This window comes from Canis lupus, chromosome 13, assembly GCF_011100685.1.
Source record: "Canis lupus familiaris isolate Mischka breed German Shepherd chromosome 13, alternate assembly UU_Cfam_GSD_1.0, whole genome shotgun sequence".
Taxonomy (NCBI): Eukaryota; Metazoa; Chordata; class Mammalia; order Carnivora; family Canidae; genus Canis; species Canis lupus.
Window position 1 is genome coordinate 40,144,098 of NC_049234.1, and position 19,617 is coordinate 40,163,714.

General features: G+C 44.8%; 1 protein-coding gene across 6 annotated transcripts in view; it reads right to left on the reverse strand.

The window, feature by feature from the left end:
* Positions 1–19,617, reverse strand: part of ATP8A1 (ATPase phospholipid transporting 8A1) — a 224,355-nt gene that overhangs the window by 22,459 nt on the left and 182,279 nt on the right. For all 6 annotated transcript variants that reach the window (XM_038555963.1, XM_038555961.1, XM_038555959.1 and 3 more), the window contains 3 exons: positions 16,190–16,251; positions 13,488–13,544; positions 12,833–12,940 (listed from right to left, as the gene is read on the reverse strand). In XM_038555963.1, the coding sequence (XP_038411891.1) occupies positions 12,833–12,940; positions 13,488–13,544; positions 16,190–16,251 (227 nt within the window). The remainder of the gene's footprint in view (positions 1–12,832; positions 12,941–13,487; positions 13,545–16,189; positions 16,252–19,617) is intronic.

Sequence of the window (19,617 nt, forward strand, 5' to 3'; positions counted from 1 at the left end):
CGAGATGTGGCGGGTACAGTTGGCTTGGCTTTCCTGTGTCCTGGCGTGGAGCAGTTACAACTGGGTGTTTATGTGACCTGGGGAGCTGGGATAAAAGGTGGATCCAGCTCCTTAACTGTCCTTTTTCAACACAGGTTGTCTTTTCTGTAAAAAAAAAAAAAAAAAAAAAAAGCCAAGCAGCAGAACTGCCCAGCTGGCTTAGTCAGTAGAGCGTATGACTCTTGAACTTGGGGCTGTGGGTTCGAGCCCCCTGTTGAGTGTAGAGGTTACTCAAAAATAAAATTTTAAAACGAACAAAGCCGAGCAACATTCACTAAAAGCGAGGTGTGTTAAACTACCCCCTGCCCCAGCCGAACCAACAGAAATATTTTAGTGAATTGGGGAAAGTATAACTGGAAATGCTGTAATTTGGGGGGGGAGTCAGGAGAGGACGTAGAATGGGCAGGAAGAGAACGAAAGTCTCCTCCCAACATTAACGAAGCCTTTTATCAGCTATGTGAATCCTTTGCAATGTCAAATAATTAGAAGAATCTATTCCCCCCAGTCTTCCCCATCTCAACAAATAGATTTTATCCTTCTAGCTGCTCTGGCCAAAAAAACTTAGAGGAGTCATCCTTGCTTCCCGCTTTTCTCCCAAACTGCACATCCAGCCTTTGGCAAATCCCATCTGCTCTACTTAATAACAAAATCCGCATCCATGGTCACAGCAGCGTCATTCACAACAGCCAGAAGGTGGAAGTATCAATAGATAAATAGGTAAGTGAAATGCGGGCAAATAGGTAAATGGATAAATGAAATAGATAAGCGGATAAACTACATACAACGGGGTATCAGTCTAAAAAAATTTTTGTTTTTGGACACATGCTGTAACAGATGAACCCTGCTGAATGAAATCGGCCGGACACAAAAGGGCACATTACAGATTCCATGTCTGTGAGGTACGCGCAGCCGTCAGATTCAGAGACAGAGAGTAGAGCAGTGGCTGCCAGGGGTTGGAGGGAGGAGGGAACGGGGTAATTGTTTTTTGCGTCTGGAGTTTCAGTTTGACGCGATGGAAAAGTCCTGGAGACGGATGGTGGCGATGGCCGCACAACGCGGCGAGTGCATCCCTAAACCGTACGCCTATAAAGATGTTTGAACTGATCAACAGTCAATTAGGTACATTTTGTCAAATAAAAATGTTGAAAGAAATTAATAAAAACCGTCCTCCCCACCCAAATCCGGACTCTGCACACTTCATAGCCCTTCCACCCTGGCCTATGTCCCTACCAGGTCTTTTGATCTCCGGGCAAGGCCACTTTTTGGTGGTGCCTCCATGACCTCTCCACCTAGAGCTGCACCCCACTCCCACTCCCACGTCCTTCCTACCCTACGGTTCTCCGTGGCACTTGCCACCGGCCAACGCACTGCACGACAGGCCGATGAGACTCACCCCCCCCCCCCAAGAATATAAGAACCTGAGGGCAGGGATTTTATCTTTTGTTCCCTGCTGTATCCCCAGCAACTAGAAGAGCCCTTTGCTGCATCACTGTTGAAAGAATAAATCGTTTGATCCAAGTTAAGCGTACAGATTAAGGTAAACCCCCCGCAGGACTGGCATGTTAACAGTGCCTACCTCCGGGCAAGGGGCAGTGCTACTTTTTTCCCTCTATTTTCCAAAGTGTATTTAATGAACTCTCAGCTACTCACATAGATCAAAATCACGAGTTTTACCTTAAAAAGCAGAAATACCGTCAATTTTCACCGATGGGTGAAACATTCAAAATAGTTATAATAAAACCGTTATTTTCAATTAGACCCTAGCTTCTCTTTCCACGTTTAGGATTCTTTTCCTAGGCTCACTTACAATCACGCAGAGAAGATGTATTTTCTTTTTCTTTTTCCCCAAATGGTTCTCTGATTGGGAAGAACGGATGATTCAATAGTGATCCTCCCATCCAGGAACATGGGATGTTTATTCAACTTTTTTTTTTTTAAATATTTCTCTCACTTCTCTAATTTTCTAGCTCTCTTCTCACTAACCATATACACAACTGGCTGAAGTCCTCTCCTGTTGTTGCTGTGAATGGGATCTTTCATTTTCTTTGCATAGGAGGGCTTATTTTTGAAGACTTAGGGCTTTTCCAAGGGAGTTAACAAATTTTGGGGAAAAAAATCCAAACGTTTATTATATATAGCTTCTATATCCCATTATAGAAGGCGCTTCTTAGGATTTTGGTCAATAGGGTGTTGGACCCAAGAGTGTAACTGTTTTTTCTAGCCATCTTGTTCATGAAATCATTTTCATAAAAGAAAAGTCAATGCTCAACTTTAGGTTTTCAGAGACTGTTCCCTTTCATACAAATTTTCTGGGTCTTTCCAACCACATCGCGGCTCTCTTCTCCCTACAGCCCTTCAATGCTTCGTCTTTGCCTGGGATGCTGGACACTTCGTCGGAGAAGGCGGACTCTGTGTTGCTATATTCCACTTTCACTCCCATCTTACCCGGCCTGTTACTCATGTGGTCTTTCCTCCTTTGGTTCCTTATCTCAGTCCCTCCTCTCAGGGGCCTGGGAGAGCCGGTGCTCTGAACCTGAGGTATGACGGTGGCTTTTGGTACCCTGAAAGCTGAAACTCACAACTTTAACATCTGTATTTTTATGGCAAAATAGAAATTTTACGTCAAAAGGACACTAGTGTATCAAGATCGTGCTTTCTCCTGCCAACAGAACCACTGACGTATGGGAACCTCATATTGACTCACCAAAATCAATGCTGCTTTCAGACCGGGCTATTTGAATTTAATCTCACAAACATTTCTGAAAGGTGTCTTTGGGTCCAAGGCCCAGGAGACACCGTGGTGTGGCACTGCCAGGGTCTCTAAGTTGTGCGAGCCTTTTCTATAGGCTTGAGCCTTTCTGTCTAGGTTAATTGTGGTTCCTAGCTCTGGGGTTGAATCTGGTGGTACCTAAGTCATCACTGGGTCAGCACTCTGTCGTGCATTCACACCACTTTGTACCTTTACTGGAGACAAATTTCAAGTCCATAGAAGCGTTGGCTTGAAGACACGAACTTCCACTGAAATCCTTCAGTGGCCACACATCTTGGGTCGTCTAGCTCCAAACCTCCCTCTGATAAAATCCAAAGATGGAGGAATGCACATGCCAAGGTCCACGTGGCGCTTATCACTGAGAAAGGCCTTTGATGTCTTATTTTAGCTGAAAAGAAATTCTTGCAAACCTTCAGTTATGTCATATTTATGTCAAAATTTAAAATGTCTTTCCTCCTTTACTAGTTTATTATTAGCATTTATTTGTCAGGTCCTCTGACCCAAATCTTTATTGTACGGCTCTCAGATACTTTCTAGAATACTATGTATTTCACAAAGAAAAGCCATCCACCCAGGCTTAAAGGAATGACATTAATGACATGAGAGTAGCTTTCTGTGACCTGGTCTTTGCTTAACTTTTCAGTTTTAGCTCCAACCATTTCCTGTGGTGGAGACCCCAAACTCCTCCTTTGCTTGGGCTGTTTTTTCCTTGGAAAGTCCTTCTCCCGCTTGCCTTCTTGCACAGGCTGGGAACAGCAGTAGCAAGAAACTATCCAAACTACAGCCTAGGGGTTGAGGGTCCTCTCCTCTGCCAGGCCCTGTGCGCCGTGGGCACAATACTTAGCACCCTGCTGGAACTACCTGCTGATCGGTTGTTTGGTCCGTAAGACTCAACCTCAAGAGGACTCTCTTTTCTCACCTCGTGATCCACTGACACCCAGTATAGGTCTTGACACACGGGCGCTCTGTAAATCTCAGTTGTGTGGAGCCGAACTCGGGCTCTTACACAGGATGAATTATTACTTTCTCCATAAAAACAGAGCAGAACACCCAGAAAATAGGAAGGGTGTTTTGAATAAACTCCAGTATGCTTGCAATTATTCCCAGAAGCTCTTGATTATTTAGAGACAAAGAAAACCCTTGGCTTATTCCAAACAAACAAACAAAAATCTGAGAAAATAGGATTGTTCCAAATCATAGAAAAAACATGCAGATCAGATCCCAGCTCATAGCATTTATGTGCTTTTTTTGCCCCCCACTGACATCTCTGGATGGTGGTGATGGGCTGCAGTGGGAGGGATCACTCTGAGGGACTCCGAACCCATATCCAATCTAGCTGTATGATGCAAGGAGCAGCCTTTGCATCTCCACCCTCTGGCAAAGGGAGGAATGAGAAATGATTACGAAAGATGTTCAGAGGAAAGGGACAGAGAGTGAGTTAGTTGGGACCTGAATTGATAAGTTAACTTTTTTTTTAAAAAAAAGGAAGCAAAATTTCACTATAGACCAATATAGACTGAGAACTGAAGACACAAAATCCTCTTTCTAAAAAAGAATCGAGACTGCCAGGATATGTGTGGCTCTGAAACTCTATTTTCTGGGGATCTAGTTCCCAGAATAGTGAAAATAATTAAGAACAGAATTTGTTTTATTTTGATTGTCCTTATTGTGCTATTAAAAAAAACTGAAAAGTAGAAAAATGAGGGCAGAGTTAGTAACCAAATATTCTTTTTATTTTAAGAAATATAATTGAAAAATGTCATGATCCTGGATGAAGTTGTGGGAGACAGGGTCCATCACTCCAGGGCTCAAGCTCCTCACTTCCTCTATCATTTCTGCAGTTCTTTAGAATTTTGTGATGGCTCTTTATTTTATCTCAAAAACTATCTCGTAGAGCACCAATTCTTCAATCACTAGTAGTGCAATCTGTGACACTGACCTATAGATTTCAAATTGTAGAAGATCATTTCTAAAAATTTTAAATTTACTTTCCAGCCTTACTGAGCTATCACCGAGGTATAACATTAGGTAAGTTGAAGGTGTGCAACGTGTTGATTTGGTATGTTTATAAATTGCAAAATGAGTACCGCCAGAGCATTAGTGAACACCTCTGGCCTGTCACATAGTTCCCATCTCTTTTAGGAGATTATTTTTAAAAAACTAAAAAAGTCAAAAAGCACTTAGCTGTAAAAAAGGCCTGTAAAAGCTGTTAAATGGCTTATTTTGAAAAATCACTAACTTTCATGGTAAAAACTCCTCGTTGTTCCCCAATGCATCCCCTCTCCTCTTCTTAGGTGCAGACCTTGGGTTCTTGGCTGGACACTTTGTCCTCCAGCTCTGACTATATTCCCCTGGCTCTCCTGTGGCAGCTAGCTGTGGTCTAGCTCTTAGCCAAGGACACCTAGGTGGAAACGTGGTGGGCAAGGTCTAGGAAAGAGTGAGAAAGAGAAAGGGTTCATCTTTCTTCTTCCCTTTCTCGTTGGCTGGAATGTTGGTAAAACAGCCAGAGCGGAAGCAGCCACTTTGGGCTGACGAGGTTGGCAGGGCAGCCAAGAGCAGAAACCTGGTTTCTTGATGACTGCGTAGCTGCCACAGCGGCCTTGGACTGCATGGCCATCACCAAGCTTCTTTTACATTTAATCCACAATCGCTTTTTCACTGAAGCATCAAAAAATATGCCACGAAAGAACTTGTGCAGCTGATACGTGCTAGGAAGCCGAAGTGAGAACATGGAACGAAGCAGCTCCTGACCACTCCCGGGCGATCCCTTTATCTTACTCTAACCCAGAACGCCAAGACTTGTGTTCAGTGATAGGATTTATTGAAGCAGATCACACAGCGACGTGTGGTTCCCTTCATGAGCCCTTCCGATGGAATCTCTCGCTTGTCCCTCAGAACCAAGCCATGCTGGTCTTAGGGGTGGGGATGCTGAGCTCGTGGGGGCGCCGCGCCCTCTGCCTGCCTCGCAGACTCCTCACAGCACCCTTGGGCGCCCTCTCGGCTCAGCATTCCTGCCCCGGGGCACAGGTACCTGCTGCTCTTTCAGTCCCGAAATGCTCTTCACACACGCATCATTCTGACTTTCAGCGTAATCTTTCCTTCTTCAACAAGACCTTCCTGGGGCGGCCGTTGTCCGTCTCCCATTTCCCACAGCACCCCGTTTTCTTCCTGCCACTTTGTGAAATTACCCTTAGCCGCCTGTGAACTGATTTAGCGAGGGTTCCTCCCCCCACTCCCTGGTCGCCCCAGCCCTCACGCTAGCGGGGATCCGGCCGCACCAACACGTGCTCACGGGACGGCCGACTGGCGAGAAGGGGCGGCACTCTGCCCTACAACAGCAGGTTCTGTCCCGTCTCCTACGGTTTGCTCACCAGAGCCGCGGCACCTGATGTTCTGACATCAACGTGCCGCCTTACAGGGCGGGAACGGGTCCCAGTCTATCCTGCGTCCTGCTGCCTGACACGGAGCCTGGCCCGGGAAGACGCCGGGCCCACGGGCAGCAGGCCGCCCCGCAGAACGCCGACTTCCGAATGGCCCGCGTTGCACTGCAGTGTCACAGCCGCCTCTCTCCTCCCCTCCTACTGCTCCCACAAGGGCTTCTCTATGCCAACGGGCTTGGAGGTGGCTATGCAGCCGGCTCCTTCTGCGCTGCGAGAACCCGGCCGGCCTCCCGTGCTGCGGGGCACGAGGCCTGCCGACCAGCGGCACGACCTGATGCAGGAGCTCCCCGCCTTTGGCTCCCTGAGGAACATCTGACCGAGTTCAGGGTAGTGGTTCCCTCTAGGCTACTTGGCTCCCCCAGTAACCTTGGACAAACCTCCGTCGCATCGTCGCATCATGACACTGCCTCACCCCGTCGGCAAGGACTGGACTTGTGGCCCATAAATTATTTCATGCTATCTAGGTGATTAAAGGCGGACAGATGAATACAGACTATTTTAACCAGGAAATTCCTCATATGTAAAGTAATTTATTGTGTTGGTAAAGGGGGCAGTGGCGAGACTTGGGAAAATCATGTCACTAACGTAGTGTATTAATACCTTTCCTGCGGGGGTGACACCAAAGGGCTCAACAAAGATTTTTATTGTTTTTCAGAGAGACTTTACAAACCTCAATCAAGAGATCTGAAATTCTGTAAAACACATGCTCGTTCCTTAACTTCAATTTCCTTCGGTAGTTTTATAGATCCCTTAGGCCAGGGAGAGCAGAACCAGATGGCGCTCGGGGGGACCTTACGGTGCGCGTCTGCAAAGCCACGACACATGGAAAAGTCTTGTCGAAACTAAGCTTCTGGTATCAATCGTGATATGAGATGATCCTTGATGTACACAGCTTGCTTTTTTTTAGTTTTTAATCTGGTGTACTAGTCATCCTGGCTAAAATATTTTCTTCTGGAAATTAAAAAACAACAACACCACCCCCCAAACCCCAGTAACATCATCTAGGCACGTCGGAAAAGCAGGCCAGCATATGTTTATATAACATAGCACTTCTCACCGGGGTCTCCCTTGCCCCATAAATTGTTGTCCTGGTGTGAAAAAAATACAAGTCAGGTCTGAAAAAAAACAAAAAAAAGTCCTTCTCTTAAATCACAACCATATTTGTGAGAGGAAGCCGGCGACATATTTAAAGTCGCAGCAGAGCCTGTCACACTGTTTTTTTTCTTTTTCCCCTTCCTCGATGATTTCTTAGTGTTGCATGTTCTATCTCCGTATGATCCACTGCCCTGCCTCGGACCCTGACGGCCGCTTTTCCTCGGGACAGTTAAATATTTCAATAGTCCACGCTACCGGGACACTCGTCAATCACCGTCGTCGATTCGCCATCCGGGACAGAGACGGAGAATGGCTGTAACGGCAACAAAAGTGCGAAACCATCGGAGGGAAGGTTCCCACAAGGAAACACCCCGGCCACCGACGGGGGGCCACCCCATCCGGCCGTAGCTGGAGACGCCAACGCCGAGGCGTTTGGACAACAGATTCCTGGGCGTTCTCGAACGATGGTGGTGGCGTTCTCGATGTTTTTTTTGAATGAGAGGGATATTATTTATACTAATATTGGTGTTAAGAAGAGGCAAGCAGCCAGGATATGGAGCGGGATGGAATTTATTTTATTTTATTTTATTTTATTTTATTTTATTTTATTTATTTTATTTTAATTTTTTTTGGAATTTCTTTATTTTTATTTTTATTTTATTTTTTTTTTGAGATGGAATTTCTATGCATGTGTTAGGGAGTCAGGCAGGTATTGCAAAAGGAGGACTGGAAACCCAGGTGCTTTGGAGAAGAGATGGGATCACGTCTGTGACTGGCTAACTTGGGGAAACTGGTTGGGGCCGTGGGTGTCGTGGGAACAGCTGCTAAATCGGGGAAATCAGTGGAATGCAGGGAAGAAGGCTGTCGGAAGGAAGAAATAAAAAAAATTCCCACCTGGGAGCAAAGAATAGCAAAGGGCCCAAAGGGAAGGTGTTTAGATCCCAATGCATTTGAGACAAAAACCTGGGATGAAGTCTCTGGGCCACCTGCCGTTGCTCCGCTTGCCACAAAGTTTCGTCATACAGATTTCAATCAAACAAGGAATGCCTGGGAGCAAACAGTGCCCGGGGAGCAGTGTGTGTGAGCCATTGTCCCCCCTCCGTGCTGCAAGGATTTTCCTTCTGTCTTCAGCGGGGGCTGTGGGGTGAACCGTCAGATCCGGACCCAAGGTGTGAATGTGCGTCCAGCCGAACAGAGAGGCATGAGACCCGTACCTGCAAGCTGCCGGATTTGTGGGCGGTTTGCACCCCGAGGTCCCGTTGACTAGGGCGAAGGAGTCTGCGCCCCGGCGACATTTACGATGTTCCGTGGAGAGAACGGAGTGAAGGGAAGCCCACGGAGAATCTCAACCGCAGGAGCTGGAAGGTGGCCGGGGAGACGCAGGTGAGCTCCTGCCTCAGGGTCACCAGGCCCGACCGCACGGAAAGGGTCGCTGCAGGGGGTGTGGGATCCCGCGCTGCCGCCAGGCATCACTGCCTATTGGCTCTCTAGATGCTGGAAGACGTCCTAGGGGCGCGAAACCTGCCTCTGGGTCTTCTCTGCGTCTCGGTCCTCTCACCTGTACACTGGTTACGACAAGTCTGCAGTGAGGACCCGGGGACCCGAGGCCCGGCGCATCCTGACCAAGTTCACTGACAACACCGGGCGGCCACGTGCTTTCTTTCCCTCTCGCTCCTCCTGTCCGGCCGCGGGCACAGCTTATCCGCTCTACCTCCAAAGGGCTTTGGGAGTCTGGCCACGTCCACGGCTGCCGTCCTCCTGGGCCACGCACCACGATCTCCCGTCGGGCTCACGGGGTGGCCTCTCACACGGGCTGTAACCCAATAGCCACGGTCCTACCATGAAAACCTAAGTCAGATGCCCATGCCCCTCCCTCAAGTCCCTCCAATGGCTCTCGCCCTGACCAGAAGTGAAAGCCACAAGGCTGTGTGGGGAGCACAGCTGACAGCTGGGTTCTCCACCCCCTTTGCCTGCTGTATTTTCCTCTATATGCTCATCTCCGTTTCACTTCATTATTTTGTCTTTTTCCACCAGAAAAGTAGGCTGAAAAACCTGACGTTTTGTCTGTTTTATGCACCAACGAATCCCCAGTGTCTAGAACCATGCCTGATGCATTGAAGAATCTCAACAAACGGTTGGTGAATCGACTACATGAATACCTCTGCACTACCCTGTAGGCCCTTATTAAGCTCTCAGGCAACCAAAACATGCACACATATTTAATTAATTGCTCTGTCTTAGGAGGGATTGCTGCCCCATTAATATAGGAAAGGTCTGGAGTCCTAGGGCACATGCAGCGTTGGCATCAGACACTGAGACCCAGCAGTGGCTTTCCCAGGAAGTCAGTACACACCATGCCACGCATCCCGTGGGGTAGCCCTAAACCCCGGGGGCTGCCCAGGCCATGCTGCATTACGTGGGTCCCGTAAAGCATGTCCAGCTAAGGAGGGCTAATATTTACACCTACCCCGATCTTATTTATAATAACATATGACTACATGTAACACTCAGTAATATATGTGATCTACGACAGCATTTTGCTAGGAAAGTTAAGAGCTGAATAAGTGTTATTCAAGATGGTTGGCCAACTACGTACATGCACATACATGCAAACACTGGCACATAAATGCATTTCTCATATATTTGCTTGTTTGTATGTATGCACGTGTGAATGTGGCTATATCTTTAAAAAAAAAACTTTATTTTTTGAGAGAGAGAGAGAGAAAGTGAGAAAGGAGGGGGAGAGAGAGGAACAAGCAGATTTGCACCAAGTGTGGTGTGGACGTGGGGCTTGACCCTGAGGTGATGACCTGAGCTAAACCAAGAGTCGGCCGCTCAACCCACTGAGCCACCTGGGCGCCCTTGTATCTGGCTCTACTCTCTTTAAAACATTTTTTTAAAGATTTTTTAAAAAATTTATTTATGATAGACATAGAGAGAGAGAGAGAGAGACAGAGACACAGGCAGAGGGAGAGGCAGGCTCCATGCTGGGAGCCTGACACGGGACTCGATCCCGGGGCTCCAGGACTGTGCCCTGGGCCAAAGGTAGGTGCGAAACCACTGAGCCACCCAGGGATCCCCTCTGGCTCTACTCTTGATTGAAATATAGAATTTTAAGCTTCGAAATACGTAAAACCTAAGGGTGGTTGCCTCTTTCTGAAACTAACTGGATTAGAGAACTAGTGACTCTACATACAATAAAAAAGTTCAGAAATCGAGTGCCGCTACACAGATTTCTTGGCATTTTGTACCCAAAACCCAGGAAACAGTAAATGTAGATGACTACCTATCCTCCCTGAGGATCTGAGTGGCATTTTGATTACATGCTATTTTGGGAGTTGTGGGGCTCATTTGCACGCACGCACACACACATCGAAATGCTTAGTGAGCATAAGTACTATATAAATTTAAAGCATTTTCTCTGAATAAATTCAACAGACTCACATTTCGCACAAGCTAGTCAAGCCCACAGGTAAATTAATCCACTCGTCATATTTTCAGTGGAGCACCAGCTATTTAAACATTATATTCGAGGAATCAGTAGCCATAAAAATAACAAGAAAAAGAGCCGCTGTTAGCGCTTCCCACTGAACACGAAGTGAACAGAAACGTGATGGAGTACTGACAGTCATTTCACTTTGAATTAGACACAGCATCACCGCAAGTCTCTGGAGATGATACGAAGTTTTGTGTCTGAGAAATACCAGGAATTCTACAGGCAAGGGGAGGATTATATTTGGTTGGCAAGAAGCCAACCCAACTTGACACTTGTTCTAGAAGTAGGCGGTCAAAAACTCAGCTCTTGTCATCAAAGCTGTTGGCTCCAGTTGCTTATACTACCTGACTCTCAGCACCTCTGGTGTTCCCCATCTTGAAGGTAAAACATGAAGAAATGAGATGGAAAAGTCAGGTCTAGTGAAAATGATCTCAAATTGAAATCAGCCTCAGGGAAAAGCAGGTCCGACCAGACAGCGCACGTCAAATAAAAACAAGGAACAGAACCGACTTGCCAAGTGGCATCTTCAGACACGAATGGTTTTTGATTTGACTTCTTCCGGGAAAAGGAGCTCAAGCCAAGGTAAGGAGGAGATGCACTCAGAGCTTCCTCTCTGCTTTCCTCAAAATACATGCTGTGAATTTTCTAGAGTTTGCAGTACATGTTTTATCTTTTTTTTTTAATACATGTTTTATTTTTATTTTTTTATAAATTTTTATTTATTTATGATAGTCTCACAAGAGAGAGAGAGGCAGAGACACAGGCAGAGGGAGAAGCAGGCTCCATGCACCGGGAGCCCGACGTGGGATTCGATCCCGGGTCTCCAGGATCGCGCCCTGGTCCAAAGGCAGGCGCCAAACCGCTGCGCCACCCAGGGATCCCTAGTACATGTTTTAAAAAGAGGCCTTCACTCTGGGTGGAAAAGGAAGTGCTTGCTCCTTGATACGTCTGGTTTCACCGTAATAGTATATAATGCCTCTCTCTAATAAATTCGACCACAAAATTTTTTTTCGAATGTGTCTGCATTCTGCTAATTTATAAAAAGCAGGATGCTGTCAGATAAAATTTCATGAAAATGATCTATAAACCAGACTGTCAAAAGTGAAAGGTACTCAGGCAGTACTTAGGGGCAACAAATCCATGGAAACCACGGGAAAGCTTTCCTGTGGCTGCAGGACAACAATGTACTGTAACGAAGCTCACGTTTCCTTGACTTGCAAGTTACTGTGAGGTCACAGGAAATCCTGAAATGTTTTCCACATTTTCTTTTATACATTTTATGTCAAATTTCCTGCAATTGAAATCATAAACCCTCCTACTGCTGGAATCTCTTCTGAAGGGAAGGAGATCTTATGACACTCCCCCCATGAACACCTAATAACTCAGTTCCTACCAGCGTAACAAGAAACCGAGAGACAGGGTTGAAAATGGACTGTGATAAGGCCGGAACGTCAGATGCCCCGACTCGTTCGAAACGAAAAGCAAGCTGGTATCATTACGATGACTCTCCAGGTGCACTTAATCCAGTGAGAGTAGACTTTTCCTTAGAAGAAGAGACAACAGAAGAAATGGTGGGACTGTCCCAATGACATAAGCCCACCATTCCCCAAATCTCTTCTCCAAAATGTATTTTGTAAAAAAAAAAAAAAAAAAGTATTTTGTGCAATTATGGCCAATTTTTTTTTTTTTTTTTTTTTACGGCCAACTTTTGAAATGGCATCTTCTATGTGGAGATTCTTAATGCGACTCAAGCTCCTGATGACCACATTTTATCGATCTAGCTGTGCTCATGAAAGGATGAATCGGATTTAAGTAAAATGCCCGAGTTTAAAACATTCTCCCAAGATTCGTCCTGCGCAACTATGGAATTTAAAAACAGCGTTTAAACGGTCAAATACTACGTTAATATAAATCCAGGCCGAACAATCAAGGCTCATTAATGAACAGTAAGTTTTAAGATTTGTTGGGTCGTGAGCTCCTAGGACACGTTACCTCTCCTGACATATCGGGGGCCATCGGAACGGCGGGCCACAGGGAGGAGTAGATGCCGAAAAACACCACCCAGAGCGCGATGCTGCCCCAAATCGCTATGTGGCTGAACTGCGAAGGAAGGGAACACGGGTCACAAGACGTGTAGTCACAAGGCTGCGTACAGATGCGCCGAATGACGCTGTTGCACCTGCCCTTAGTAATCCATAAAATATCATCTGGGAATTTCCAGTAACAACGCGTGCACGTTCCAACCGGATCTTTCATCAGCGCCAACGCTCCTGTCCCCCCGGTGGCAGGACATCTGCGGTTTGATGGGCATTCCTTGTCTGCTCCCTTTGGGGGCTCCCTCCTCGGACTCTCCTCCCCTACCTGCTCATCTTCAACCTCTTTTATGTTTGCTCTGCGTGCTCTCCCCGGGGAAGTCACAATAAAATCTTAAAGGCGCTGAAAATCTTGTGGGCAATAAACTTGAGTTTTTTTTTTTTTTTTTTGACTCGCTGTTTCCAAACTAGACAAACTAGAGTCCCCAGCCCTCCCCACCTCCAGCCAAGACCCCTCACAAGGAACAGCCTGGGGGAACAGGGCCACATAAGTTAGAATGAAGAGCCATTGTGTCAACGTGCCACGGCCCAGTGGTGGTCAGGGATGCTCTTACCCACGTCCAGTACGACGTCTCCAATCCAGCTTTCAAACACACAGTTATCACCACAAACTAAAACAGAAGGGAGAACGTTATTTCACTTGATACGTGTGAGAGTTTAAATGTTAAAAGTGAGGTGTGTAAAGACCAGGTGTTCACTGTGCTACGGGACTGGTAGGTTCTGCACAGCTCGCCGTGTGTGTCCACCGAGCAAAGGAACAGGTGAATGAGCCGGAGGCTGCCCGGGATGGGCCCACTAGCAGCATCCCACCATGGCCATCACCCCTGTCCTCCTCCCCGCACGCCCTCGCAGTCCATCCACGGGACTTATGCCTGCCTGCTTCTTGCACAATTCGTGAACCGTGAGTGTATGTCTGCAGTAACTTGGATTTTTAAGCTTGCTTTCATTTTATTTTATATCAAGGTCCCCCAGGTGGCTCAGTGGTTGAGCATCTCCCTTTGTCTCCCGGGGTCCTGGGATCGAGTTCTGCATCGGGCTCCCCGTATGGAGCCTGCTTCTCCCTCTGCCCCTCTCTCTGTGTCTCTCATGAACAAATAAATAAAATCTTAAAAAAAATACATTTCATATCATCTGGAATGCTAAAGCCCCTACTTTCCAAATTTTAGAGATAAATTCTAAAGATAATGTAACTAGGACATTTAGAAACCTAATAAACACTTTCTCTGTAACTTTACTTACATACGACCCCACGGCTCAGGATATAAAAGCCTGTTACATTCTCCATGATGTACACACCCGTTCCCATCACGGACTCTGCTGCTAATTCCCAAGTAAGGGAACTAGTTTAACTAAACTAGTTTTTAATGCTTAAAAATGTAAGCACCCCTGTGCTTTCCTTTTTTTTTTTTTTAATTTTTTAAAATTTATTTATTATTTATTATTATTATTATTATTTTTTACCCCTGCGCTTTCCATAGGGTGGCACAAAGGTTAGCTGGGCTGGCCCTGGAGTCAGACTGTTTGTGCTCAAGCCTCCACCATTTATTGGGTGTTTTGGTTAAGGAACAAGGCAAGTTACCCAACCTCTGTGTCTCAGCTCCTTCATCTGTAACCTGGTACCTACCGCACAGGGGAGGGAGTCTAAACCCCAGTGCTTAGCACTGCACTGTTATCTATTATTATCTATTCATAGGTAAAAATGAAATTTTAAATATTGTCAGTAGTCAAGGGAACTCTGTACACTTTGAGCAGTTTGGGATGGTGGAAGTGTGATGCGGGCCTTGCACCACTGATCAATACATGCCTGCCTACCTAGTTCTACTTCTGGGTTTGCACAGCATTAGGGGCTTCCCCACGGGGTCACAGAGTCAGGCCTGGGTGAAGCATTTGGGCTTTCTCAGCAGACATTTAAAGCCAATGTAGGATTAATATCTGTAGAAATAAAACTCCTGTGAAAAATGTAAGTACTCATTAACAAGCTATATAAAAAGTTTAAAACTAAGAGATATATTTTGACATTGAATTAAACAGTAACACCCCCCTGAGACCTGAGTATCTTAATGTATCCTTAAGGAACATTCCTGCTATATACTTGGATTAATTTCTTTTTTAAAAAATTTTATTTATTTATTCATGAGAGAGAGAAAGGCAGAGACACGGGCAGAGGGAGAAGCAGGCTCCACGCAGGGAGCCCGACGTGGGACTCAGGGTCATGCCCTGAGCCGAAGGCAGATGCTCCACTGCTGAGCCCCCCAGACATCCCTACTTGGACTAATTTCTAAACTTACCTTAACTTACTTATTTCTGTTTTGCACTCACGTTATATGAGACCAAGTCCCAGTCCCCCAAACATATGCTTCTTTTCTGTTACTACTTCTGTGGGTTGATGTCAACGGAAAGGACACCCCAGGAAAATAACTTGATCTCTCTGTTATTTAATGGCCTTACTGTCCTATCATTCAGTAGTTTTAACACTTGATATTTAAACATCACATTCTAGTTTTCTTGCCAACTGAGTCAGTCATGTTGATATCTGCTTAATATTTGGAGCAGCACCCCGCCCTCATTCGGGAAGGAATTAGAGAAAGGAATGTGGCCTGAGAATTCAGAGTTGAAGGTTATAGTAAACGTACCAGACACCCAACTACTGACCTCGGCCTTTAGCATTCACGTAGTGCTTTTGACTTCTAAGGGAAAAGTGGTTTTCAGACATTTTTTGGCCCTTTATGGCAGGCATGGGCTTGCACTCGTGTGTGTCCTCCACAAGTGTTTGGATAGTGACTTAACACAGTGGGTTCCATGCCTTGTGTGGATGAAATGTCCCCAAAGAGTGATTTCTCTCCCATTTTAGTTATCAAGAGACCCTAGAATCATGACTGGCTAACCGCCCAAGAACAGTATGATAATATCTGCCATAAATTCAGGAAAGCAAAAAGAAAAAAAAATTAACAAGGGCAGTAAAATAAAAATGAAGAAAAAGAGACAAGGAAGAGAAAAATGGGAATTGGGGGAGGGCACTAAAAGAAAAGAGGGAATACTGAAAATAACAGCAACGAAAGTCCTATCAAGTCAGTGAGCCTAAATGACACATTAACAACCTCACATAAAATAAGCTCCTAATAGTCAAAACATCTTATATTATTTTTAAACGGAAGTGCAAGCAACCCTACGTTCAGAAATGCCCACAGTTAAATTTGTAAATACAGTGAAAGGATTTGATTTTTATATACAAACTAGGCAAGTACTCTGTACTTACAGTGTAAACAAAGTTTCCCAACAGCAGATAATCAGAGGTTTTCCCATTTCCAAATACATTTCCTGTATGACAAGAAGAGAGGCTTATTAGAAATGAAAATCAAAGCGGTCCTTTCAGAATCCTTTCAAAGACAAATCAATTTGTAATTGTTGAACAAAAGAAGGGAACCAAGCATTACACCATAAACTAGGCTAATTAAAAAAAAGTTATGAGAAGTCTCACAAAGTTGCTATAAATGTGGGTCAAAATGAAAAGCAATTTTCTAATAGCCAACAATGGAGTAGGAAACCTGACTTGTTAACCAATTCTCAGGACCCATGAGGTGGGGAAAGAAAAAAAAATCAAACTAATTGTTCAATGAAAGACCAATTCTATGGGCGCTGAGACAGGAGAAGACATCCTGAACCCTCACTAGAGACCTTTGTTAGCAACATAGGTGAGAGTTTTAGGGAACCTTCTAACTCTCTCTCAATGAAGTTGTTGGCATCAGACCAGACGGGATTCATGAATGCACATCACAGAAGACTGAGGAGCACCAATATGGTGCTAGGCACATGGCTCTTGGAAGGTTTGGCTAATTTTGGGGGAATATTTTAAAGTATTTTGTTACCTAGCAATGACTAACAAATGTGGCTCTAGATGAAGGGAGTGGTGGCTAACAAACACCACGGTTACTGATTAAAAAAAATAAAAACTGAATAACTGAATAATTGGCACCCATTGGCACCATGGGAAAAATTAAGACCTGTGGTACAATACTCAGTACAATATTTTACTTATGCAAATATTCAACAATATTTATTTAAAAATCTCGTATGTAAGGACAAAATCTGGTAGAATAAAGTATAGGATGAGATAGGCAGCGTGGCCCTGGTGTGAAGACAAGGAGTAGCTGGGTGAGTCTGGGAAACACAGACCAGGCTCAGCATCTGTGACTAGCTGTGCCATGTTGGTTTACATAATCAATCTCCAAGGGGACTGAGCTTCTTCACTTAAAAGAAGGAGTGGAACTACCTACCCCCAGTGGGGTTTTCTATTACAATGAGGTCTCGTATGTAAGAGCCAACACTGGGTGCATGTGGCCCGTGCTCCATGCTGTGACCCTACTCTCTCTGGAGTTTTTGGTGAGTAGTAGTCAGGAAGGGCTGCCTCATAACAGCCCAGCCACCTAGAGACCCCTCGTCTTCGTGGGGGTATTCCATGATTAAGAATATAGGATTTGGTGTGCTGGTGTCATCTAATATATAATTATTAATAATTTAATTATTAATTAATATATAATATTTCAAATAAATAAATAACTTATTTATTTGAAAGAGAAAGAGAGAGCAGGGATGGGGGGAGTGGCAGATGGGGAGGGAGAGGAAGGGGAAAGAATCTCAAGCAGACTCAGCCCAGAACCCAGTGCGGGACTTGATCCCACTGCCCCCCAGGAGATCAGGACCCGAGCTGAAACCAAGAGCTGGTTGCTCAACCAGCTGAGCCACCCACGTACTCCCCGATGTGCTGGTCTTACGAGCACAGTATTTACAAACTCGTACCTGCAATTAATCTGCAAATTTCCATACAACCAAATTAACATACTCAGCAATCTACAGAATAACCGAAAATATCTTACAATCACGTCTGGACTTGAGTGCGTTTATGTAGGTCCTTTAACCCATGTACACAAGTTATCAAGAATAATCATATTTGGGTCCGCGTAAGCCGCCTTCTGGTCATGACTGGTTCATCATGAAGGACCCAAAGATTCATTTTAAGATCACGCTGAGAAAAAAAATCTAAAGGCCTATTGTGGGATTTGTCAGATTCAGCATTTGGATGATTCAGGTACATGATTCATTCTCACACTTTCTGGTCTCTAGGCTCCTTTACACTTAAAAATTCTTGAGGATCCCAAAAAGCTTTTGTTCATGTGGTTTATATCTACCAATGTTTATTTACCAAGTTAGAAATTAAAGCAGAATATTTTTAAAAATGTACCGATTTATCTAAATTTATCTAAAGATAACAGCAATAAACCCAATACACATAACATGAACAGATTTTACTTTTCTCCCCAACAAAAAAGGTGAGAAACCTGCATTGTTTTATATTTTTACAATCTCTTTAATGCCTTGCTTACGAGAAGGCAGCTGGATTCTCAGAGTCAGGTTGAAATACGGGGGAAATCCTACTTCCCAGAGAAAGTTGTAAGGGAGGAGTGTTCTAATCGTCTTTTCTTATGAGTGTGGATATTCTTTGATACTACATCAAAACTCAGCAAGTAGTTTCCTAAAGGTCAGGGTGTGGAAGCTGAAACTTGATCAGTGAGCCCTCAGTACCCTATTACATCACAATCAATGGCTCCACTGGACACCCCGGTGGATCTTAAAATTCCTGCAGGATTCCGTGACCTCATGAAAGTAGCTGGTTCAGCTCACAAAAATAAATTTTTATTTTTATTTTATTTATTTTATTTTTATTAAAAATAAAAACAATGACTGGCTAATACTGCAAAAATTATGAAACTGTGACCTCGGGTTCCCTAAAAAGGTCATCGTGGGTATTTATAAAGGGGTCTATAGGCCGTGAGAACCGCTGGAGTGTGTATCCAGATGCATCTGTAGCTGCCCTTTATATACTTACATTTCTTGTGTACCTCATCATTTCAAAAGCCTAAAAAAAAAAAAAAAAAACCCCAAAGCCTCTCCTTATTTGAAAATCAAAAACAAGGCAAAGAAACAACAAACCCCTCAACATTAGAATGTTGAGACGTAATTTACGCCACGTGCCATTGACGTCTTAAGAAGAGACCGCACGTGCGCTGGGCCTCGGCGAGGTGTGGGTCCTACAGGCGGCACCTTTTCTGGGGCTGAACGAATGCAAAGAGGGCCCCAGGATCTGCTCTCCAGGAGCTGGAATTACTCCAGGGGTCTGTCCTTTCAAACCCTGTCACCATTCAGGTGTTTCACATGCTATTTGGCTTGAGATAACCTTTGAGATTACATTTTTCCTTTTTCTAAGTTAGAATGTTAGAACGGCAAGAGACAGACGTGCTGAGTCTCTCATACCCGTATCGGTTCTGCAATTCAAAAATAAACTTCACCTAGAGAATTTGGCTACAGTCCTGTATCATACCCTCGATTTCAATAGAGTGGAAATAATCTAAATGTCCATCAACAGACGAATGGATACACAAAACGTGGTAAATCTATACAATGGAGTATCATTCAGCTATAAGGAGTGAAGTAATGATCCGGCCATGATATGGATGAACCAAGGCCACATATGACAGGATTCCATTCTTATGAAATGTCCGAAATAGGCAAATTCAAGGACAACAATCAGTGGTTGCCAGGGGCTCAGGGCAGAGTGTGGGGAGTAACTGATAATGGGTGTGGGTTTTTTTTAATGGGGTGATGGAAATGTTCTAGCATTGGATAGTG